The sequence below is a fragment of the Gigantopelta aegis genome, chromosome 4 (genome assembly GCF_016097555.1).
Source record: "Gigantopelta aegis isolate Gae_Host chromosome 4, Gae_host_genome, whole genome shotgun sequence".
Lineage (NCBI taxonomy): Eukaryota > Metazoa > Mollusca > Gastropoda > Neomphalida > Peltospiridae > Gigantopelta > Gigantopelta aegis.
The window spans coordinates 17,966,888-17,992,242 of NC_054702.1; the positions used below are offsets into that span (position 1 = coordinate 17,966,888).

Here is a 25,355-nt window from a genome sequence, read left to right on the forward strand (position 1 = left end):
CAACACCAAAATATTAGAACAACTTACAGGCCCTGCAATACAGACGTAAGAGGGGGCGTTTGTTACAACTTTTAATCCAAAAGTGTTTATGAGCTTTTTTTGGTTTTGTATTTTCAAGTCAGTCACATTAATCATTATATCAAGAAACAAAATGTAAGAACAATGAAAACTAATAGCCAATTTGTTGTAATAAAAACGTAATGAAACTTAACTCTTAATGCAACAAATAGTGTGCACTGACCTGTGTTCCAGCGTTGACAGGTGATTGCCTCGTTAGATTTTGAGATCATGGGGGCGTTTCCAACGGTAGTCACGTGACTCGCGAGTCGTAAGGAAGACTAGTGTCCTTCAGCAACACTGGTTTTATGGTTGAGTTACGTTTACAAAGACAGTGTACACTTCGTGTGCGAACAAACACGACAGTGAAATAGTCTACGGTTAATTTCAGGTCATGATGGCGAGCGCCAGATTTTAAAACGACTGACATTAAACTAATAGTAAGGATTCATCTGTTAACTTAATATGTTTTTGCGGTAATTATGAACAGTAGCGAATATGTGACGCTAACCCTGCAAGTCATTTGAATGCTAAACACGATCGGTTAAGAATTGTTATGCCATAAATGATAACGGGAGACGATGGAGTCGTTCTCCAGTAACATTTCTTTTGTGTCAACTATCTTAGTATCTAAATAAAATTTGTTTTGTTTAACGACACCACTATTATGTGACTATAGTACATTGATCATTAATCAACGGCTATTTAATGTCAAACATTTGGTAATTCTGACATAGTCTTAGAGAGGAGACCCTGTTTTTTTTTTCCATTAGTAGCAAGGGATCTGTTATATAACATACACCATCCCACAGACAGGACAGCGCATACCACAACCTTTGATAGACCAGTCGTGGTGCACTGTCTGGAACGAGAAATAGCCCAATGGGCTAACCGACTGGGATCAGTCACAAACTGACCATGCATCAAGCGAGCGCTTTACCACTGGGCTAAGTCCTGCCCCCACTTTCTAAAAAATACAGGGTCAGATCTAAGTGTGTGTGTGGTGGGGGGGGGGGGGGGGGGAAGAGGCCATATATATTCCCTGTGGGGGAGGCCCATGTGTCAGACCATCCAGTCTTCCCGCAAAATGACAAATAGACTTTTTACTTCATTTTCATTAAAGAACATGTAGCTGTGTATGCATTATTGACTTGGCATTTTTAACAAATGTAGTCCTTTTTAAAAAAAATCTTGCATAGTTTAAGGTTGATGTCAGTCACTTCCTACATCATTAATTTAACATCATATACAGTAAACTTTATACAACATACCTGACCATGATGTTTATATACAATATTTAAAAAAAACCCCATAAACTTGTGGTCTTGTTTTTTAAAACAACTGTCATTTACAGGACCTTTGACCAATAGATCAGGGAACATTTTGTTTTTAAAATATTGATTAGCGTTATTTGTAGTCAAATGAAAATTGATTAGCAACTGCTGATTAATGTTTTAAAATTATGTAGCGATCTCTGTAACTTGTGTGTGTGAATTTTGCCATGCTCATATACCACAGAGGTTTCGAGCATGTCTGTCCCGGGTTCCGTATCTGGATAGCCAGAAGCCCAACCTGGGACAGATTAACTTGTGTAGTGAATCGTGATGCAATACTGAACAAAATGTTCCCTGTAGATGTCAGAATGTTAAAATACTTGGTGAAATATCAAAAATACTGATATATGCATCTTCAAACAAAAAATGTACACTACCACTATAACATAATAAACAAATACCAGTAAAATATACATCCTTTCCAACCCAGAACTCGAACTTGATAACGGCACAATGACAATTGCCGTTGTTGAGCTATAAATTGCCTTGGGTTGGGAGCATCACCTATGGCACTTTTGTGCCACTGGATAAAAATGACTGCCGTCAGTAAAACTCAACAATAGTAAAAATGAATATATCTGGTGTATATTATCTGCCAGTATTTAACATTTGTTCATCTGAAATATGTCTACATGCCACAAAATAACCTTTAAATCATCACTTTTAAAAAAATTGCCATAAGCAGGCTCAAAATTGCCATCAGTGAGCCATTTCACCCAAAGCAATTGTTTTTTAGAATGTGGTGGCTAAAAAAGTCTTAAGTTCGAGCCCTGCCAAACTTCAACAATATATGCGTTTTTACCTATATTCCTAGAGCAGTGTTTTATTCCATAAACACTTGTATTATGCACATCCAATTTAATATACTTTTTTTTCATCATTGACATTGATGAACATTAATTTTTAAAATAAAAAATCAACAGCCCTACTTCCAACAAATTTTAAAGAGTACTGGTAAGCTTGGATAACAACAACATGTTCAAATTTATATAAGAAATTCATGTGAACACTGAACATTCTGTTTTGTCTTTTCTTCAGAAGATGGCCAAACCATCGGAAGACTCGAGCTTTTTTGTGATGTTGCATCGCTTAGCGCAGAAAGTTGAGAGTGGAGTCAAAGAGATACAGACGAGTCTGGATAACAAGAAGGATAACTCTGAAAATAACAGTCTCGATGCTCGTAGTCTACTGAAAGATCTTCTCAAGGAGACACGGAACCTCAAGGTATGATAATACACATATTAGGCTATCCTGAAATAACTGGTCAGGGGTAAAACTTTATTATTTAATATTTCATTAATAGCAGGAAAAAGTAATAAATCTTTGTTATAATGACACATCAGCATATTCTAATCTGGCTATTTGGTGTCCAAGATGTAGTTACAGTGAAATTTCTCTAAACCAGACACTCTCTGGACTAAGTAAAAAGTCCGGTTTTAAGAGGTATCCAGTTTAGAGAGGTTCTCTTCTGTACAGATATTTAAACAGGGACCATGAAAAACGTCCGGTTTTGAGGGAATTCCGGTTTACAGAGGGTCCAGTTTTGAGAGGTTATACTGTATATTGACACACATGGTCAAGATAAAGACAGGTAAAATGTTTCCACCACTTAGGCTACTCGAAATGATAAAACAGCCACTGTTAAGGGATCTTTTATGTGCACTTTCCCATAGACAGGACAGTGCATACCTTTGATATACCAGTCATGAGGCACTGGTTGGAATGGGAAAAGCACATGTCGTATGATCAGACCTGCGACCTATTGCACAGCTAATAAAAGGAAGATGGTGGTATTGTTATAAGGCCAAAAAAAAGAAGAAGTTTGTTTCAGGTAACATGGCCAAAAAAAGAAGGGTAGGTAGGTAGGATTTTTTTTTTTATCTTTTTTTTTTTTTTAATTCAAAGAAAGGTTACCCTACCTTAAATGTGTTTGCCAGAGAAAAACTCAATCTCAAGATGAAAGACATGAAGGCAAGCTGTCTGAAAAATCTTAGTTTACTCTTTGCAGCCAGAGAGAAATAAAAACAATCTCACTGTCAATGTCAGTTTTAAGTTTCACATGCCATTTTCAAAAGACAGAAAAACAAACAAACTATTCCTTTCACCAATAAAAGTCAGTAGATGACTGCACAGAAACTTCACAGCTTTGTCCAGTTTTGTCATAGGATGACTGCACAAATTTGTCCAAGTTGGTCAGTAGATGTTTGCACAAAAAGTTCACAGATTTATCCAACTTGTATTGGAAATAACAAAACAATACTAATTTTGTGTGCAATTTACAAATCAATCGGCTTAGAAATGAATAACTTGTAGTAAATTTCATAGTAATAAAAAAGGCGTTTCTAACCCGAGTACTCTGACTGTAAGAGAGCTAGACGGACATTTGGACATAAATAATGAGAGCGTGTTTATGTTCAAATGTCCGTCTAGCTCTCTTACAGTCAGAGTACTCAGGCTAAGGCGTTCCCTGTGGGACGGACTTATAGTTTTAATGTTTATTAGCCTATTGAACGGACCCATGCTAAAATCACTCAAATTAATTTATTCCCAATTAACTGAAACACTGAAATAAATGTGAACTGTTTAATGTTAGTGGTTATTCTTGAATATTCCGTTTATTTAATTATTACCCACGTTACCGTACTGTCATGCGATCTCGTGTGTCACCAATTACCGTGGTACCTAATAAGAGCACGTGTTATTAACAGTGTTCTACACTCGGTTTTATAACTTACTCTTCTTTGGCTAGTGGACAAACAAAATTTACTAGCCAAGCTTAAAATGTTACTCGCCACAGTGCGACACTACTCATTTTGTATCATTTATGAATGTGTTGTAAGTATCTGGATTGTTTTCGCCAAATTACTAAAATCAACGATGAGTTCCGAATTGTACCGACAATTAATACGGAATTCACAGTGATCAATCGGACAACTTCGTAAATAGTGAAATGTTCCGACTGCACAATGATGTCAACAAATTTCATTTGTTTTCGCTGCTAGGACTCTGAACGCACATGGCAAATAATTTAATACTTGGACGTTTTTGGAGTCAGTCGCCAGATGGCGACGATAATGAATTCAATCGGTCGCCACACCAACATTTTGGTCGCATTGGCGACAACGTAGAACACTGGTTAATGATTCCAATTTCAGTGGGGGTGTATAAAAACCATCGCTGCTGCCCCCCCCCCCCCCCCCCCCCCCCCCCCCACGCACACACACCCTCAACCTCCATTTAACACACACACACTGACGTGTAAGAGTTATCCTACTTGAGTACTTCTGTCGTCTGCTTTGTCGATCTGCGACCACAACTTCTCTGTGTGCTTCCCCCCACCCCAGCAGAAAAAAAAAGTTCAGGGTTGGTGGCAAAATTTAGGGTCGTCGGGTGACCGGAAACAAACCATTTTTTTTGTTTGGCCTAAAGACACTGGTGCTGGGTTTGCATCTCAGTACTCTCTTCTACTCAGGGTGAGTTTTATAATTCAGTGGGAATCTGTAAGTTCACAAAATTATTTTCTGATTAATCACTACTTAGACTGACCTGTCTAGACGGTGTTGTGTGTGTGTGTCCATGGCACCATGTTTGAACCTTGAATGGATATAAACACCTACAAAAATAATGTAGTGGGGAAAAAAAACCCACCCACACTTTTTAAGGTTAACCTTTTAATTATGTTTTAAAAGTAAAATATTAAATATATTTTTCGAAAAGGATAACATGTGAGAAGGGAGACTATTTAACTTTTTCTTTATATATTCTACTGAATAACTTAAAAGAATTCAGTTTTATAAAATATATAAATTCAAAACACCCAGTTAAAAAAAAAATATATAGATCAATATTTTAACTTGCAAACTCCATAAACCGTATATATGTTTTTCAGCAAGAAGGTCTAAACTGTGTTGCAAGATTTGAAGAAAAGGGGAGATTATTCAGTCAGACACTGACAGCATGTCAAGACTTTTTGACAGCGCAGTCACATCGTCTGATGGCCACAGAGGTTTATCTAGAACAGTATGGCTACATTAGACTTCCAGGTTTGGTTTCTAGATTTCTATAAAAGCATTATCACTGCATGAAAGTGACTGACATGATGTAGCTCAGAGGCAGAGCACTCGCAAGATGTGCACAATGGGTAATATGATCCATCACCCTCGGTGTCTTACAACTAAAGTCCGAACCACAACGTTAACAACTATGATAAATTACTCTCTTGTATTTAATTACCATTAGATTTCCCTCACATTTTGTCCATACATCTATTACAATGACACAGATTCCACATACCACATGAGGGAACATTTTGTTCAGTATCGTGTTGCAATTCTCTACACAAGTTCGGAGATTGCTACACAATTTCATAACATTAAACAATAGTAGCTAATCAATTTTCAATTTCTAGACTAGAAATATAGCCAATCAAGATTTTGAAAACTATGTTCCCTGCTCATTGTAATCATGTCACCTTTAAGTATCTGTTAAGATTAGAAGTGTATGTCCATGTAGCAGTTTATCAAAGAGGTATTACAGTGAAACTCCTCTAAACCGAACACCCTTGGTACCAAGACAATTGTCCAGTATTAAGAGGGATTCGTTTTCGGGAGGTTACGTTCTGTACTTATTTTAAAAAGGGACTCTGTAAAACGTCTGCTTTTGAGGGAATTTCGGTTTACAGAGGGTCCGGTCTTGAGAGGTTTCACTGTACTAACATGGAAATTGTATGTTCTTTTTCTTTAGACAAAGAAGCTGTTAGCAAGAAAGATGATTTGAATGAACATGTAGCTGATTCTGAGGAAAATGAAGAAAAGGGAAATAATTCCAAAAAAAATCACTTTCTCCAGACCAAGATGTGTATCCTTTTAATATATATACATGTACTTAATAGTGATCTTATGAACATTGTACTTTAGACAAGTATTCTAATGAATTGGTGACAACTAATACAATTTAGTGTCTTATTACAGGGGTCAAATTAAAATTTTGGGGGCTACAGCAAGTGATGCCTTCAGTTTAGTAATAGAAATTAGGGCACCAAGGAAAGTTGGAGGGGCAAACCTAAGACAAACTTTTCCTTAAATGAGGAGCACGAAGGCAACTTACTTTCTATGAAATTTTCTCAGCCAGAAATTATTTAGGCTCTAGCCTATGCAATTTGTTGAATAAGGATGCCTTTTATCATGATTCCAATGATAATTTTACAAGCATGAATTAATGAATTAATGAATGTTTAACGACACCCCAGCATGAAAAACACATCGGCTACTGGGTGCAAAACTATGGTAAATGCAAACAGTAAGTGATGATCAACATCAATATAAAAATTCAATAGTTAAATTAAAACACAGTGTAAAGAACTGTGCAAAAAATACAAATATCACAGATACATACAATTAAAATTTAGAGTAAAAGTCAGTATCACGTACAAATTGTAAAACTAATTCTGGATGAAATCAAAATGATACCATCACATTTCTCTGACCAAAAATATCTTTTCTAGTTTCTTTCAGATGCTTGCATTCCACCAAACTGTGGCGCAACGTCAGAGTACACTGACAATGCACACACTGAGGTGGAGGATCTTTTTTCAAGATAAATGAATGGGTAAAGTATGTATGACCGATGCGAGCACAACACAAGACTATTTCATCCTTCCTGCACTGCCTATAGGAGGACTGCCATTCTCCCAAGACCGGCTTAATAGAATGAAGCTTGTTCACAACCGCACCGTCCCAATCATGTTGCCAAGTCGAAAAGATAAATTTGTTAATACTATATTTAAAATCGGTATACGGTACACCAACCCTGGCATGTTGTACACATACAACATGGAATGTATGGGAAGAGCACAGTGACACCTCATGTTAAAGCATGGCTTTTTGGTATCGGACATATCTTATTGTAAATTTCCCTCTCTTTTCTTTTTTGCTTGACTGTCACATCTCCAGTAAAACAAAATTTGGGACAGTAAAATCGGAAATACCATTAGGATTATCCCTAGATTTGAAAGAGATACATTTTCCTTAACCTGTTAGTGAATCATCTCCGGTCTGTAGTGAACTATCAAGCAATCAGCGTACAGCACTAAACAAGACACCACAACTGGATGACTTCGGTATTAGCTCCTATACCATGAGCTACATCCACAGACTGAACAATGGGCACGAAGTGAAGCCACAAAGGTTTGTACATACATATCTGACTTTTATGTCTAAACAGGCAGTTGACTGTAACCCTATTCTGTTGGTGCTAAACTGGAACACCTTTCTTTTGGTGCTAAATAGAATATAACCTGACCTCTCAATCTTTGCATTTCCTAAAATAAAAATATTTCTAAAAAAAACCCAGCACTAAATTAAAAATATTTGTAGGTGTTCTTGTTATTACTTAATATGAGCGGATGTGAGAAAGTATGTTTTTGTGATGAGTATTTACTATTTCAAATTTTAGTATGATTATGTACACAAAATAAAATATGTAATTCATAACTTTTCTTGTACATGTATGGTTTTCATGAGAGCCAACATGACATTTACAAATAAACATTCCTAGGTAACAACAAACCCATGATTTTGTGACATATATCTAATAATGAAAAATTATAGGACATTTGTAATATTTGTTTCATTTATGATACTTTACTTTTTGTCCTGCTATATCTAAGAGAAAAATTATTGGTATTATAAATATGTACCACTTATATTGTCTTGAACTGTAGTGATGACTGGAATACAAAGAAAGTGAAACTCTGGAACGTTGTATATAACAGCATTTGACATTGTTTGTGTTTAGGTATTTGTGTTATTAATTTTCCTTCTTGATTTAACTTCAGCATTGTCAGCTCACATATTGGTGACGGCGATGTGATAGACAGTGTTCCTGCAGTATTCCAACACGATGGACTGGTCCTAACACCTAGTGTGTGGGGCCACTCTGATAAAAAGGGTAGTCCTGATTATACCGAAGGTACAAATAGTTCTTAACCACTGTAGACTATGGTCAAAGTTTGTAGTGTATGGGTGAGGTGTATCATGTGAGTGTTTCAGTTGTAGCCACGTTCTTAGCATGTTAAAACTTGAAATATGTAGGATTGAAAAAATATGACTTTAGAAGTAATAGAAATGTATTTGAAATATTAAAAACTTGTGCACAATGTTCTTTTATAACAAGTTACCTCAACTTGTTACAAAATTCATAAAGTTCATCAAGTCCAAAAGTGATGGAAATAATCACATAAATTGCCTGTTTGACATAGTGATGATCTCAACCCGTATTAAATTTCCTTATATTTTTGGTAAACCACATGATGTTATAATCACTTGAAACATAAGCTATTGTTATTCTTAGATTGATATGTCGTGGACTTAGCAATTTTTTTATAAACTCTTCATTTGAAGGTAGCTGACCTGGTAAAGAGTTTGTGTGAGGTGTCATAGATCTTAGACATGATCCACCTCAATAGAGAGATCGTTCTGTTTCCTGTTATAACTCATGATTTGCGTATTATAAATGTTTAATGATACCCCAGCATGAAAAACCTTCAAACATTGTGTGTCAAAAGTCAGCTTATGCTTCGAATTCATCTGATATACCACAGGTGGTGGTATATTCCACATGCATCCTCTGGTCAGGTCAGGTCATAGGGTTTTAAGTGCACATTCAGAACAAGCTGTTGTGGTGCACGGCTGTCATGTACAGATGCCGGCCTCGGCTGTCTCCTCCGTCCAGAACAGGAAACGGTTAGGGGTGGGTGGAAGAGGGGATAGCCCGTGCTGGCAAATGCAAGGGAGCACTAGCAACCCGACCGAGGTCGGTAACGTGTGTGGGTGCATTCTCTGTAGAAATATTAATTTTCTACACAATTGCCACAATGTTAGATGCCAAATAGTCACTGATTACACTATGGGTTTGGGTGAGTGGAGGTGGTCATTAACCTAAGATACTTATCTTTTTGTAATAACCACTAGATTGATGTTAAACATTTATCTTTTTCATTTCTTATGGACAGGAAATACAATATTCCATCCTAGCAGTGAGTGTAGTGAGGGCCACAGTTTTACACCAATTCAGCAAATAAGAGATCAGACCAACATAGACTCTGGCAGTCCAGCTGTTCCAGTGTTTCTGAGGGCCGGGGCCAAGCCGATTAGCAAGCTGCAGAAACCCAGTCAAATAGCAACGGTCATCAATGAGAGGTCAAGTAGCAGTCCAATGGCTCCAATGTTCATGACACCAGGGGCCAAACAAATTAACAAGACACCGAAAGCCAGTCAGGTCGAAAAGGTCATGGTTGAAAGTATAGCCTACAGTCCGGCTGCCCCACAGTTTGTGGCACCGGGTGCGAAACAGATTAACAAGGCACTGAAAGCAAGTGAAGAAGTCACTGTGCAAGCGGATAGAATAATTCAGAGTCCTTGCATCCCGACGTTTGTAACGCCTGGGGCTAAACAAATATGGAAATCAACTCTGGATGATGTGACGTCACAGAGATCTCACATGAGTGATGGTGATGGCGGTGACTCGAAGCGACCAGTCCGACGGAAAGTGAACACAGAGCTGTTTAAAGATGATGCACCTGAGCCTCCAGAATTTACAATGAGCTTACAGGTAAACCATAGTGTAGTGGGAGCAGGGTAGACTAGGCAGTGCTCTGGGAGTTGGGCCCTTCGAGGGACTTTTGAATCCAATAACACTGCTCAAAATTCATTTTGTGGAAAGGAAAACAATCTTTGCTTCTCAAATTTCAAGATAGATGCACCAGTTCTAGAAATTAGTGTCAACATTAAACTTGTAGTGTTTTTGTTTTTTTAACAGCAATGTGGAATACTTGAGACAAACATGCATAAAAGCATAAGATTTACATTATAATTTTAGAAAATCCAGAATTCTTGATATATTGGAAATATTGTCAAAATAAGATGGCAAACAAAGCTGCATGTGGAGCTGATTATCACAAAACATAGAGTGTATTTTGTGTAGCATTTGCCTATTTCTCTGTAAATTTCGAGCCTTGAATGACCTAATTTCTTTTTATTCATTAACCTGACCTCTCACCAGGTCGGCATGGTCGGTTTGGGATCGATCCCTGTCAGTGGGCCCATTAGGCTAGTTCTCTCGCTCCAGCCAGTGCACCACGACTGGTACATCAAGACCATGGTATGTACTATTCTGTCTATGGGATGGTGCATATAAAAGATCCCTTGCTGCTAATCGAAAAAAGTAGCCCATTAAGTGGCGACAGTAGGTTTCCTCCTTCAATATCTGTGTGGTCCTTAACCATATGTCCGACACCATATAACCGTAAATAAAATGTGTTGAGTGCATCATTAAATAAAACATTTCCATCCTTCTCACCAAGTCGAAACTAACAGTGAAGGAGAATGGAGGAAAAGATAGTTACATGACTGGAAGTGTATACACTAGAAAAAATAAAAGATTTGGACCAGTCCATCGATACTGGAGTGTGTTTGGGTTGGGGGTAGGGGGTGGGGGGTCAAGCTATATTTTTCTGAAAAGTTTTCATCTCTTAAGTTTGTCAGTTACACAGTAATCTAAAGTTCACCAAATAAATGCAAATTAACCAGATATTCTGTATATCCAAATTGGTGAAGTTACTGGAATGTGATTGCCAGGTCCTTCTAGTATCATTCACTCATTCATTCTTCCTTCTAGCCGTAAATATGATAACTTAATCACTGTCTCAGTAAACAAAACATTCCTTTTTTCTTCTCATTTCAGGATCTCACTGAACTGACTCAGTCTTTTAATATGAAGAGTGGTTCAAGTGACTGTCGTCCACTGACTGGCAGTGTGGAATGCAGTGTAACATGCACCACTCCAGTGATGCCACAGATGCTTTCAGACCAACTGGAAAAACTGGGCATGATGCCTATGGGAAACGTTATGCCAAAGTGTCCGAACAGTGCATTCAGGCCATTGAACAGTAGAATTCCACGTCCTCCGAAGTTGATGGGGAATTACGGATTTTCATATGATCAAGATGAAAATTTTCCACCGGTTTAAAAATATATTTTAAAAAGGCTTGTTGATGAGTGACTGAAAATAATGAATCTGAAAACTCAGATGTAGCCAATTACACCTTTTCTTTTCTGTTTGCCTGTCGTCACATCGTGGACTGTGTGGGTGCCCCCACCAATGTGGGTGACTTCCCTCAATATGAAATCTTGGCTATGCCAATGTCTGAAAATGTATCACATGGTGATTAATAGACTATAGTCATTTTAATATGAATATATTAAATTGAGAGCTCTTAAGTATGTGATGTGTATGTGTTTTAGATTTAAAACCCAGAGTGGAAGGCAAATGCACTGGGACTAATCTTAAGAGCTGTATACTAATAATATCCTCACATTCCTGTTTCCATAATTAAACAGAATTGACATCTTGAAAAGAGACATATTTTTGTGATTCGCCCTTTTTCCCCAAGATGAATCTTGGATCCACCCTGTTAAATAGACACATGAGTGTATGAGACGGGGCAACTACCCCTTAGTGCTGGACAAAAACCTCAATTTGGGCAAGATGATACAGATTTTCAAGCATCTATTTCCATCATTTTACCCTCAAATTTTTTTCTGATCCATGTGTAGTGATTTGTTTGCAACTCTATATAGTAGCTTAGTAGTAATGCTAATATGAATAAATGTTGCTATATAGATTTAGGCATTTTCGTTTAATTCGGGCTAAAGCCCCACCCACACAAAAATTAAAATGGGATCCTGTAAGCCTATGCACAGATATAAATACAAAACCAAAACAGCAGTTTACATGCATAGATCATTATAAAATAATGTAAGGGCTGTGATGATTACAGTTGTTGGAGCAAAATTGGACATTTATTTTTACTCCAGTTTTTGTTTCTTTGGTAATAAATACAAAAGTTTTAACACATTTGGATTATTTATTTTTACTCCAGTTTTTGTTTCTTTGGTAATAAATACAAAAGTTTTAACACATTTGGATAATAAAGCTAAAGTTAATGTTTATTTTGTTTAACAACACCACTAGAGCACATTGATTAATCATTGGCTATTGGATGTCAAACCTATGGTAATTTGACACAGTCTTAGAGAGGAAACCTGCTACATTTGTCTGTTAGTAGCAAGGGATCTTTTATAGACACCATCTCACAGATAAGACAGCACATACCATGGCCTTTGATATACCAGTCGTGGGGCACTGGCTGGAACAAGAAATGGGCCCACCGACAGGGATTGATCCCAAACTGACCGCTCATCAAGCGAGCACATTACCACTGGGCTACGTCCCTCCCCCCATTTGAAAAGAAAGAAAGAAATGTTTTATTTAACGACGCACTCAACACATTTTATTTACGGTTATATGGCGTCAGACATATGGTTAGGATCACACAGATTTTGAGAGGAAACCCGCTGTCTCTTTCTGATTAGCAGCAAGGGATCTTTTATTTGCACTTCCCACAGGCAGGATAGCGCAAACCATGGCCTTTGTTGAACCAGTTATGGATCACTGGTCGGTGCAAGTGGTTTACACCTACCCATTGAGCCTTGCAGAGCACTCACTCAGGGTTTGGAGTCATTATCTGGATTAAAAATCCCATGCCTGTTGACCGATGGCCTAACCACGACGATGCTGGATTAATTGAATTTTGTCAGGGCGGGACAAGTGGTAAAGTGCTAACTTAGTGCATAGACCACGTGATAGGATAGCACATATCACGTCCTTTGGTATTATAGTCGTGGTGCACTGGCTAAAAAGAAAAATAGCCCAATTTCGATAGCCGATGAATAATTAATCAGTGTTCGTAGTGTTAAACAAAACAAACGTATCTTTTTATTTCAAAATTGTTCGGGGAACATGCCCCAGATCTTCCTTCCTTTTAAGCTTAACTCCACAGACACCATAATAATGTTTCCTTCCCGGACAGTGATCGTGTGGGTAATTTAAAAGGAAATCATAACATGTTTGGACAAAAATAGCACTAAGAAATAAAGAAGTTTATTTCATCTTGTAACAAAAGACTATTGGTTGTAAGAAAAGAAAATGGTGTGCCAACTGTCCATCGTTTTTTTTTACCACGTGGTTTTTTTTACCACGTTTTGTATCACGCGTCATTTTAAAAGTTAAACTTATAAGATGAAACTTGTTGTACCATCAATTCACCTGCCTCAGTGTTGTTGTGGTTAAGCCATTGGACATAAGGCTGGTAGGTACTGGGTTCGCAGCCCGGTACCGGCTCCCACCCTGAGCGAGTTTTAACGACTCAATGGGTAGATGTAAGACCACTACAGCCACTTCTCTCTCACTATCAACTAACCCACAATCTTATTAACAACTAACCCACTGTCTCACTAACAACTAACCCACTGTCTCACTAACAACTAACCCACTGTCCTGGACAGACAGACCAGATAGCTGAGGTGTGTGCCCAGAACAGCGTGCTTGAATATTAATTTGATATATAAAATAAGTTTAAATAAATAAATAAATAAATTCACAACACAACGAACTGGGAACCCGACCCTATACTACGGAAAAGAAAAAAAAAGGCCCGACTCTGTTTATTTATTTTTTTAAACTTTATTTCAAAAATAATAATATGTAGGTGAAAACAGTATATACATAATTGGACTCGTAGGGGTGAATGTATGAAGAAGAAGAAAGAAAGAAAAAAAAAAAAAAAAAAACTAAAAACTAAAAAAGAATGAGAAAACCGAGCTAAGCACATTTTTTTTTTTTCAAAGGTGTAATAAAAATGAATAATTTAAAATAAAATAAAGAAAACTAAATTAACATTTTTGTTTCTATTGTTCAATATGTACACATAGACTTGTATACCAACATAAAAAGTACAATACATAGTCCACCCATCAATGAATGGATGAAATAAATATTTAATTTTTCGAATATTGAAACGCGAATTGATCTTGTAGTATTGCGTGCTTCTTGCGTAAATACACGTGTACTTGCCGACTGAATACACGTATATAGTTTATAACGGCCAACTGATGTCATGTGTTTATTTTTGATGTGAACTCCAGCTTGAAACTGATGCAAGACAAGTGTAACCGCCACTTGTCGTTCAACATTTATTTCTTAGTATTAATCCGCAACAAGGATCCAATACAAAACAAATATACATAACATACGAAGAAATAAATCCTGCGTTTTATAGAATACTTGTTTTACAGTAAAACTATTACTGTTTTTAATATTTATAAAGGGCTCCATGGCTGAGTTCACAAATCGATACGGATTATTTTGTATACGCTGTTGCTAGGTGTATAGCCAATGGAAATCTCTGTCACGGTGTGGTGCAACCCACAAACTATATATAGAGAATAAACACAATTACGTTCATAACATGTAGAAACGCATATACGAATAACTGTACGTAAAAACCACGTGTACCCAGCACAAGATACCTCGTCTTAATATATTTATATCTTTTTAAACCTGTAACTAATGAGGGGACGAGGCCGTGGTCGTGGTAGAGGCGGAAGAGGTGGCGGTCGTCGAAATCGGCAAAGTTCGGCCCAGTCACGAACGAAGACGAAAGATGTCGAGAGCGAAGTGGAAGAATCGAAAAATTTGAACATCGAGTCCGACCCTCGGGAATTCTTCGTGGGGACAGTGTCCGTGGCTAAACACCTGGAGGGGCAGGACGCAAACAGAACTAGGTACGCCGCGACGTTGGCGGTGTTGGAGCACACTGGGGTGGCCGTCGCACAGAGTGAGTTATAGTATTTCACCCGCACTACCTCTACCAACACCACTATACACTATACTTTCGACTATATTATTATACGCACATACAAGTAATAATACAGCGTGTTCTTTGAAAATAATATTTTACGCCGGTGACTAGTAATTTATAGCGGTGTGGTGTGTTTGTGTTAGAGAGAGAGAGAGAGAGAGAGAGAGAGAGAGAGAGAGAGAGAGAGAGAGAGAGAGAGAGAGAGAGAGAGAGAGAGAGAGAGCGTTAGAAAGCATCTGAGGATAATTAAACAGCTCACGGAGAAATAGAAAGAAAGTGGTAAGAGAGTATCTGAGGATAATTAAACAACTCGTGGATAAATAGAAAGAAAGGGACATGGGAGCATCTCAGGATAATTAAACAGCTCACGGAGAAATAGAAAGAAAATGGAAAGAAAGAAAGAAATGTTTTATTTAACGACGCACTCAACACATTTTATTTACGGTTATATGGCGTCAGACATGGTTAAGGACCACAGATATTGAGAGGAAACCCGCTGTCGCCACATAGGCTACTCTTTTACGACAGGCAGCAAGGGATCTTTTATTTGCGCTTCCCACATGCAGGATAGCACAAACCATGGCCTTTGTTGAACCAGTTATGGATCACTGGTCGGTGCAAGTGGTTTACACCTACCCATTGAGCCTTGCGGAGCACTCACTCAGGGTTTGGAGTCGGTATCTGGATTAAAAAACCCATGCCTCGACTGGGATCCGAACCCAGTACCTACCAGCCTGTAGACCGATGGCTAACCACGACGCCACCGAGGCCGGTTAAAAAAAAAATGGAAAGAGAGTATCTGAGGATAATTAAACAACTCATGGAGAAATAGAAAGGAAGTGGTAAGAGAGTATCAACGTGAAGAGCGGAGAAAGAGATGAGGAGAAATATAAGCGCAACGTTGCCACGTTACTCTTATAGGAACAAGGATCTTTCCTATAGACAGTACAGTACATACCACGACCTTTGATGTACCAGGGTACTGGTTGGAACGTGGGTAAACTCGGGTCCATCAAGAACGATAGATCCTACGACCCATCGTACCTCAGGTCAGCGACCCATCACTGGTATATGTGCTATCTTGTCTATGGAAAAGTGTACATAAATAATCTTGCTGCTAATGGAAAATGTATAAAGGTTTTCCTCTGAAGACTGCAAGATTTACCAAATCTTTAACATACAATAGCCGATGATCGATGATTAATTAATAAATGTACTCTAGCAGTGTCTGTAAACAAACTTTCATGTTTGTGTATGATTCAATAAATAGACATTGATTAAATAACAAATGTGTTCAGACATTCCTTTCCTTCCTGATAGCTCCTGATTATGCAAAATGTTGAGTACCATTTTAGAATTGCATGTAGGTGCATATTGAAAAGCCAAAGAATGAAAGGGGGCATTTTGTTGAAAATGGTACTTTCATACCACTATTGAAGACTAGTTAGAAAGCTAATATACTCAATCCTCTCAACATTGTTGAAATTCTAGATCCGTTCTTTTTACAATTTTGATTTCATGAAAAAGTTAAAGTTTGTTTTGTTTTGTTTAACGACACCACTAGAGCACATTGATTTATTAATCATCGTCTATTGGATGTCAAACATTTGGTAATTCTGACATTTAGTCTTAGACAGGAAACCCGCTACATTTTTCTATTACATGTAGGAGCAAGGGATTTTTTTATCGGCACCATCCTACAGACAGGACAGCATATACCACGGCCTTTTGTATAACAATCGTGGTGCAATAGCTGGAACGAGAATAGCTCACAGACGGGGATCGATCTCTAAACGACTGCGAATTTTAGCTAGCGCTTTACAACTGGGATATGCCCCTTGATTTTATGAATGAAAACGTTTTATTGAAGTGGTCCATGTGCCCTTGCCCTTTGCCCTTGGTCCAACCCCTAAACTATTTCCTGGGTCTGCTCTTGCTGATTCAATATATTACTTTTCTTTTGTTGTTTCAGATGCTCGTATCCGCGCCCTGGCCGCTGCGTGGGCTCGTAATGATTATCAACTGTCGGAGGCTTTCTTGAAAAACAGATCGCAGTTTGGTCTGGTGGAGGTGCTTAAGGCCTTGACCTTGCTCGACTCAGGACGTCAAGTCCGCGTTCTTGAAAAGAAGGTCAAACGACTTCAGCTGTCTGGTACGAAGGTTGGCAAAAGCAAAATGGGAAAGCTGAAGTCCGACATTGACAACCTGAACGCAATAAAACCACCGGTGAGTTGGTTAAAGTAGCCAGCAGGTAAATGAAAAGAGCTCCTGTTCTTGGGCATTACATAGTCTATAGTCCGTCCCATCCTCCAACAATTTTTTTGTGTGTGTGCAATTTACAAAACAATCGGCTCAGAAATAAATAACTTGTAGTAGATTCCATAGCATGAAAAAAGGCGTTGTTCCCCTAGGAGTCTAGAATTGAGTGAACAGATCCCTAGCTAATAAATATTTTAAAGTCTAGGTTCAAGTCTTTAATAACATCTTTGAGAAGTTACGGTCAAATATTTGACTTTTGTAAGCACAGGTCATGGGCCCTATTCACTAAACTTTCGCAATGTTAAGGCAAAATGGCTTGCAAGAACGATGCGATGTTGCATAAGAGAGCTTTATGAATTAGATATTGACCTTTAAAACAACGTACCCATTGCATATGCGCGCGCGCACACACACACACACACACACACACACACACACACAGAGAGAGAGAGAGAGAGAGAGAGAGAGAGAGAGAGAGAGAGAGAGAGAGAGAGAGAGAGAGAGAAAGAGACCACTGGTGAGTTGGTTAAAGTAGCCAGCAGGTAAAATGAAAAGAGCTCCTGTTCTTGGGCATTACAGTCTATAGTCCGTCCCATCCTCCATATGGTACACCAATCCATCCATCCATCCATCCATCCATCCATCCATCCATCCTTTAAATATATAATATACCAATTTTGTTGTTGTATTTCTTGTAGCGTGGAAGTGCTAGTGGCGCCGTCTGTAAACATATCAGGAGCTGGGTTCGAAGCTTCACAGCGGAGGATCTGGAGTTTTATGCGCTACATTACCCCAAGGATCCGTGGATGAAGTTGGCAGATATTTGTCATTTCAATCCCAAACTGGTGGGTTCACCGAGTGCAAATATTAAACATGTATTAACACTGTAATGCAATTTATCTCCCAGTCTTGAAACAATCCTTGCCACAATGTACGCGAGCACTTTGTGATGAAACGCTCGCTAGCCTGTTTTGCCTCTAACGTTTAACAACTCGTACATTAAAGACCACGTTATGTAGTGTCGTCTTTATAGGAAAGTACATATAAAAGATCCCTTGCTGCGTTGTGACAACATATAAAAGATCCTTGCTGATTTTCGCTTGTGACAGCATATAAAATATCCCTTACTGCGTTGTGGCATCATATAAAAGATCCCTTGCTGCGTTGTGGCATCATAAAAGATCCCTTGCTGCTTTTCACTTGTGGCAGCATATAAAAGATCCCTTGCTGTGTTGTGGCATCATATAAAATATCCCTTGCTGTTTTTTCCTTGTAGCATCATATAAAATATCCCTTGCTGCGTGTGTGGCGGCATATAAAAGATCCCTTGATGCTTTTTCGTTTTGGCAACGCGTTTCTCTCTTTCTTTCTATCGACCAAAAAAACAACCCAAACAAAATATATACTCCATATAACCGTAGTTTAAAATATGTCGAGGACGTGTTGTAAACTAAATAGTTCTTCCTTCATCATTGGGTATGTTTGTAATTGTGCAGGATTTCAGCTCGTTGCCATGGTTTCTGCCATTCTGCTTTGGTGGCCCAGCCCCGGAGAACTCGATGGTGGAGAAGTGCCATGACGTCATCGAGTCGAACGTCAACGAACTCATCAAAGAATACCCCGTCCCGTACAGCCACATCAAGACCTTCAAAAACAAACTCACTGACGAATCGAAAGAGAGGATCGCTGGCTACGAAGAAACACTGGATACACTACTATGGTTGGTTAGTTAGTTAGTTAGTTAGTTAGTTAGAGATGGCTATTATGTCCTGTACCAGTCAGGCAATACCGCGTGTCGTACACCCACATCAAGAACAAAGAAAGAAATGTTTTATTTAACGATGCACTCAACACATTTTATTTACGGTTATATGGCGTCAGACATATGGTTAAGGACCACACAGATTTTGAGAGGAAACCCGCTGTCGCCACTTCATGGGCTACTCTTTCCGATTAGCAGCCAGGGATCTTTTATTTGCGCTTCCCACAGGCAGGATAGCACAAACAATAGCCTTTGTTGAACCAGTTATGGATCACTGGTCGGTGCAAGTGGTTTACACCTACTCATTGAGCCTTGCGGAGCACTCACTCAGGGTTTGGAGTCGGTATCTGGATTAAAAAACTCATGCCTCGACTGGGATCCGAACCCAGTACCTACTAGCCTGTTGACCGATGGCCTAACCACGACGCCACCGAGGCCGATCACATCAAGAACACTTCAAAAAACAAACTAACAGACGAATCTGTTTTATTCAAGGTATTTTATACCCTGTACCAGTCTCCATTTTAAGTATTATTATTTCGGTTTGGCTTAATGTAAAATTATCAGCCTCCGTTTTATTTCGGTTTGATTCGATGTAAAAACAAGAAAAAAAGAAAAAATTTAGGCCTACGTAAAAACAAAATATGTATTTTATTTTTATGTAAATTTTTTAAAACAACAACAACCCCTCTCCCCCAAAACAAACACAAAAACAAAACACAACCCCACAACATTGTTTAAAATGTTATAATATAAAACAGCATTTACTGATGGATGGATTTTTCCTACTAAATTTTATATAGTATTATTTTACATCAAGCTACATTGGAATTATAAAAACAAACAAAATCCCCAAAACAAACCCCAGCATCAATGAAAAAAAAGTAAAAAAAAAAAAAAAAACAAAAAAAAACCCAACCAAAAACCAAACAACCAAGTCCATCCACCTACCCCCCCCCCCCTCCAAAGTAGAGAAAAGAAACAACAATAATAATACCCCACTCTCAAACCCCCCCCAAAAACCCCCAACCCAACAACCAAAAAACAACCAACCCCCCCCCAAACCCCCCCCCCCCCCAAAAAAAAAAACAACTCCAAAATAAACAACAACAACACTACAAAACAAGCCCAACAGAAAACAAACACAAACAACAGCGGGAGGCTGGTACATAGTATAGAGTTTTACTCATCTTGATTCCTTTGTTTTGTGTTTGTCTATCTCCTTGTCCCTAGTCCCAAATTAAAACACGACAAGCATGGTAAACTGCCTCTTTTTGAAGACGGCACCTATTTCAAGGAATATGTTTGTGTATTACTGTGACTAGAGTTTGCTTTTATATCTCCCTCCCACAAATAGTGGTGTCGTGGTTAAGCCATCGGACATAAGGCTGGTAGGTACAGGGTTCATAGCCTGGTACCGGCTCCCACCCAGAGCGAGTTTTAACGACTCAGTGGGTAGGTGTAAGACCACTACACTCTCTTCTTTCTCACTAACCACTAACCCACTGTCCTGGACAGACAGCCCAGATAGCTGAGGTGTGTGTGCCCAGGACAGCGTGGTGTGTGTGTCCAGGACAGCGTGCTTGAACCTTAATTGGATATAAGCACGAAAATAAGTTGAAATGAAATGAAGTAATACATGTATACATAATTTAATTACACACACATATATTTGTTCTAATCCAGGTACTACGAAGATCTACAGTTATTATCTGTAGACAGTGTCATCCAGCAGAGACTTGATGCAGGTGAAAAAATCAAACTTCCGAACGGGAAGTTGTTAGAGAGACTACTAACTCTGAAAATAATCAGAGAGAATATTTCTGCCCCCCGATACGGATATGGCGAAATAACAAGAGAGGAAAACCCATCCAAAGTGTGCTTCTTTAAAGATTTGGTTCCAATAGCCGAAGAAAGACTCAAATCTATTCAGTGAGTACAACTATACTGAACACCAAAAGAAACCCAAATCAGCCCCAAGTTAAGTCAGCAAACGTTTCGCTAACGTTCGCTAACGAATTATTTGATTGATTCCCGACGTGGCCATTTAGTTTACCATGCAGCGCATAAACCAGTCTAGTGGATGTTTTTCTACTCGGGCTGACTAAACGCAGCCCAGCCCCAAGTTAAGCCAGAAAACGTTTCGCTAACGTTCGTGAACGAATTATTTTATCGATTCCCGACGTGGCCATTTAGTTTACCATGTAGCGCATAAACCAGTCTAGTGGATGTTTTTCTGTTCGGGCTGACTAATCGTAGCCCAGCCCCAAGTTAAGCCAGCAAACGTTTCGCTAACGTTCGTGAAAGAACTATTTGATTGATTCCCGACGTGGCCATTTGGTTTACTGTGAAGCGTTTTTCTGTTCGGTCTGGCTGAACGCTGCCCACAGTTCTAGTTAGTTTGTAATTAGAACGGGTATACTTGATAAGAAACGCTCAATTCTGTGATATTATAAACCGTATACCATAGTGTATTTTTGCTGAATCGCAATAGGTGTTAACCACTTCTTAAAAAATACAATTTAATTATTACATCAGAGCTGAAAGTTATATTTGCTGGGGGGTTTTGTTTTTGTTTAGCATATTTATTTAAAGCTGTTCAAGAATTGATCATATGACGAATGAGGGATTATTATTATTTGCCTGATTTCCTCGGCTGCAATTTTTATTATTTGCTAGTTAGTAATATACGTCACGCACCGCTTATATTATTATATATAAGCGGTGTGTGACGTAGCCTAGTGGTAAAGCGCTCGCCTGATGCGCGGTCGATCTAGAACAGATCCCCGTCGGTGGGACCATTGGGCTATTTCCCCTTCCAGTGACTGGTAGCAAAGGCCGTGGTATGTGCGATCCTATCTTTGGGATGGTGCATATAAAATATCCCTTGCTACTAATGAAAACATGTAGCATGTTTTTTTTTCTAAGAATACTAGTATATGTCAAAATTACCAAATGTATGACATCCAATAGCCGATGATTAATAAATCAATGTGCTCTAGTGGTGTCGTTCAACAAAACAAAATTTAACTTTACTAGTAAGCATATTTAGTGGAGGATGCACAAAAATTGTTGCCTCATGATCAGTTTCGTCAAATTCGTTTCTGCGCTGCTCATGTAGTCAATACGTTTTCGTAGATTTCCAACGTTAATAGTATTGCTTTTATTTCGTATTTTGTCTACACGGTGCAAATACAGTGCAAATTGTGTAGGTTATCTGTCTCACCATTAACGCTAGTGGTGGTCACACCAAATACTAATTTTTACAATTAATTTCTAAGTTCAATAATCAAATTCCTATTCTTCGATTCCTCAAATTAATACATTTTCACTCTATCCACATCGAATTCTGAACAGAGTTTATGATTAGTAATTTAGAAATTACGATTTTAAATACTAGTAACTGATTTGTATTTTGATGTGCTACGCGTAAAGTGACCAAAACTCAGTCCATTTCAATTTGTTTGCGTGCTTATAACCTTTTAAGGTTCAAACACGCTGAGCTATCTGTCCGGACTAGGGTTAGAACAGTCGGGTGTAGTGGCTTTGCATTTAAAATCGCTTTGGGTGCGAGCCGTTCCCGGAATGCGAATCCAATACCTACTAGTCTAGTCCGAAAGCAAGACCGACATTTGGGCATACCACGGCCTTTGATATACCAGTCGTGATCCACTGGCTGGAACGAGAAATAGCCCAATGTGTCCACCGACGGGGTTCGGCACTAAGCGAGCGCTTTACCACTGGGCTACGTTCCGCCCCATAACCACAAAGACCGACCACAGACGTTGATATTTGAAACCGTGTACCGGCCTCGGTGGCGTCGTGGTTAAGCCATCGGACTACAGGCTAGGTACAGAGCTCGCAGCCCGGTACCGGCTCCAACCCAGAGCGAGTTCTTAAGGGCTCATTGGGTAGGTGTAAGGCCACTACACCCTCTTTTCTCTCACTAACCACTAACCAACTAGCCAACTAACAACTAACCCACTGTCCTGGACGGACATCCCAGATAGCTAAGCTGTGTGCCCAGGACAGCGTGCTTGAACCTTAATTGGATATAAGCACGGAAATAAGTTGAAATGAAAATGAATGAAACCGTGTTTTGAACACTGACAGATTACCTCTTGAGGAGCCCATTGTGGTGATCGGCGACGCGTCAGGGTCCATGGAGGTGGCCATTAAGACGAGCACAATCATCGCCAGCCTCCTGACGGCCATCACCTCCGCTAGACTGGTCTTCTTCAACACAGAGAACCGCGAGGCACCCTATCTACCCACGAACGCCGAGCAGGCCCTGGAGCTGGCGGTCACCACCCGAGCAGCTGGCGGTACCACCCCTGCCGCTAGTCTGTGGCCGTTCTACGACAAAAAGGAGGTCGTCAAGACGTTCATCATGGTCACGGACGAGGAGGAGAATGGCAGTTGCCATAACTACAGGTAGGACAGGGGCGTATACAGGAGTTTAGCTAGGGAAGGGTGCAACATTTAAAAAAGGAATAAAATATTCAGGGAATGGTGCATTGCACTAATTAAAGAGGAGTCCTGTAGTATTCAGGGGTGCGATATTTAAAAGAGCACTCACAGTATTCAGTGAAGGGTGCAGTTTTTTTTAAAAGGGGCACCTACACTATTCAGGGAGGGTGCCATGTTTAAAAAGCGATACTACAAATATCCAGGAAGGGGTGCAACGTTCAGGGAGGGAAGCAATTTTTAAAAAGGGATACTCACGGTATTCAAGAAGGGGTGCAACGTTTAAAAGATCACCTATAGTATTAAAGAGTACACACACATTTATTGTGTGTTTGTACGTCGTGTCTATGCAGAGTCTATGGAACGTGGCACACAATTAATGTGTTCTTCAAACAAATGTTCACGACACCACTAGAGCACATTGATTTATTAATCATCGGCTGTTGGATGTCAAACATTTGGTTATTTTGATATACATTCTTAAAGAGGAAACCAGCTACCTTTTTCCATTAGTAGCAAAGGATATTTTATATGCGCCACCCCACAGACAGGATAGCACATACCACGGCCTTTGATATACCAATCGTGGTGCACTGGCTGGAATCAGAAATAGCTCAATGTGCCCACCGATGTGGCTTGATCCCAAACCGACCGCGCATCAAGCGAGCGCTTTACCACTGGGCTACGTCCTGTCCCCTCAGACAAATGTGGTGCCTCCCTACAAAAAACGGTTATTTTTCTTATAGGTAATATTACAGTTTTTTTTTTTTTTTATCATTACACAGAAGTATCTATATTTCAGTTTTGCAGACTTGTTCAAAAAGTACTACGAAGACGTGTACCCAGCTAAACTGGTTTTCGTGTCCTTCCTACGTTCACAACACAGCAACGGACAGATGGTACAGGCTCTGAGAGACGTAGGAATTAATCCACTACAATTCAAGATGGACGGAAGTCGGCCTGACCTATCCAAACTGGACAACTTGTTCGGACTGCTCTCCACCGAAGCGGAATCCTTCACGGATGAGATTTCAGACATGGAGGATAAAATCAGACTAAAAGGTCTACAGGGTGTGTTTGAAGAGCTCAAGTCTACGGAGGAATCCAGTTAAATGGAGAGTATTTGAAATACATACCTCACTGAGCGAAGTCTGCGATCATAAGCCAGGTTTCAGTAACATCTTGAACAGACTGTGTTCCCACTAAAAGTTTTATTTGGTCTGCGTCGGTTACATATTTTATGGAACCCAGATTGAAATACATACCTCATTGAGTGAAGTCTGCCACCATAAGCCAGGTTTCAATAACATCTTGAACAGGCTGTGTTTCCACAAACAGTTTTATTTGGTCTGCGTCGGTTACATATTTTATGGAACCCAGATTGAAATATCACAGTAGGTGCGCATGCGAGAAAAGTGTGACGTGAAACTGCAGACTTCCACGAGGTGCAATATCTGTCATTTTTGACTGAGCATGTGAATTGTTCTATTTATTATATAATTTGAAATCGTGTGAAATTTTCTATTTATTATGTAATTTGAAATCATACAACATTTTCTATGTATTATGTAATTTGAAATCACGAACTTTTCTATTTATAATGTAATTTTCGTTAATTTATCTTTATTCTCCTTTTCCCCGGCGCCCTTGACCCTCAAAAACCCAAACCTCAACCTCCCAAGAAACGAACAACAGCAACAAAAATAACAAAACAAAC

The 25,355-nt window shown here is 39.1% G+C and overlaps 2 protein-coding genes across 3 annotated transcripts; both read left to right on the plus strand.

Annotated features, from left to right (window-relative positions):
* The first annotated feature begins 429 nt into the window (after positions 1-429).
* On the plus strand, positions 430-12,305 carry LOC121369622. 2 transcript variants are annotated; one of them, XM_041494648.1, is made up of 8 exons: positions 430-497; positions 2,430-2,615; positions 5,281-5,434; positions 6,135-6,248; positions 7,430-7,576; positions 8,227-8,360; positions 9,403-10,001; positions 11,133-12,305. In XM_041494648.1, the coding sequence occupies exons 5-8, from the start codon at positions 7,527-7,529 to the stop codon at positions 11,415-11,417; spliced, it is 1,068 nt and encodes a 355-aa protein (XP_041350582.1). In that variant the 5' UTR covers positions 430-497; positions 2,430-2,615; positions 5,281-5,434; positions 6,135-6,248; positions 7,430-7,526; the 3' UTR covers positions 11,418-12,305. The 2 variants fall into 2 exon arrangements, with proteins under 2 accessions (XP_041350582.1, XP_041350583.1); XM_041494649.1 differs by having other exon boundaries at positions 5,281-6,248.
* A 2,442-nt stretch (positions 12,306-14,747) lies between these two features.
* Positions 14,748-25,150, plus strand: LOC121369645. Its single transcript, XM_041494687.1, has 7 exons — positions 14,748-15,126; positions 17,123-17,376; positions 18,108-18,254; positions 18,906-19,129; positions 20,858-21,103; positions 23,285-23,605; positions 24,441-25,150. The coding sequence occupies exons 1-7, from the start codon at positions 14,859-14,861 to the stop codon at positions 24,748-24,750; spliced, it is 1,770 nt and encodes a 589-aa protein (XP_041350621.1). The 5' UTR covers positions 14,748-14,858; the 3' UTR covers positions 24,751-25,150.
* The last annotated feature ends 205 nt before the right edge of the window (positions 25,151-25,355 follow it).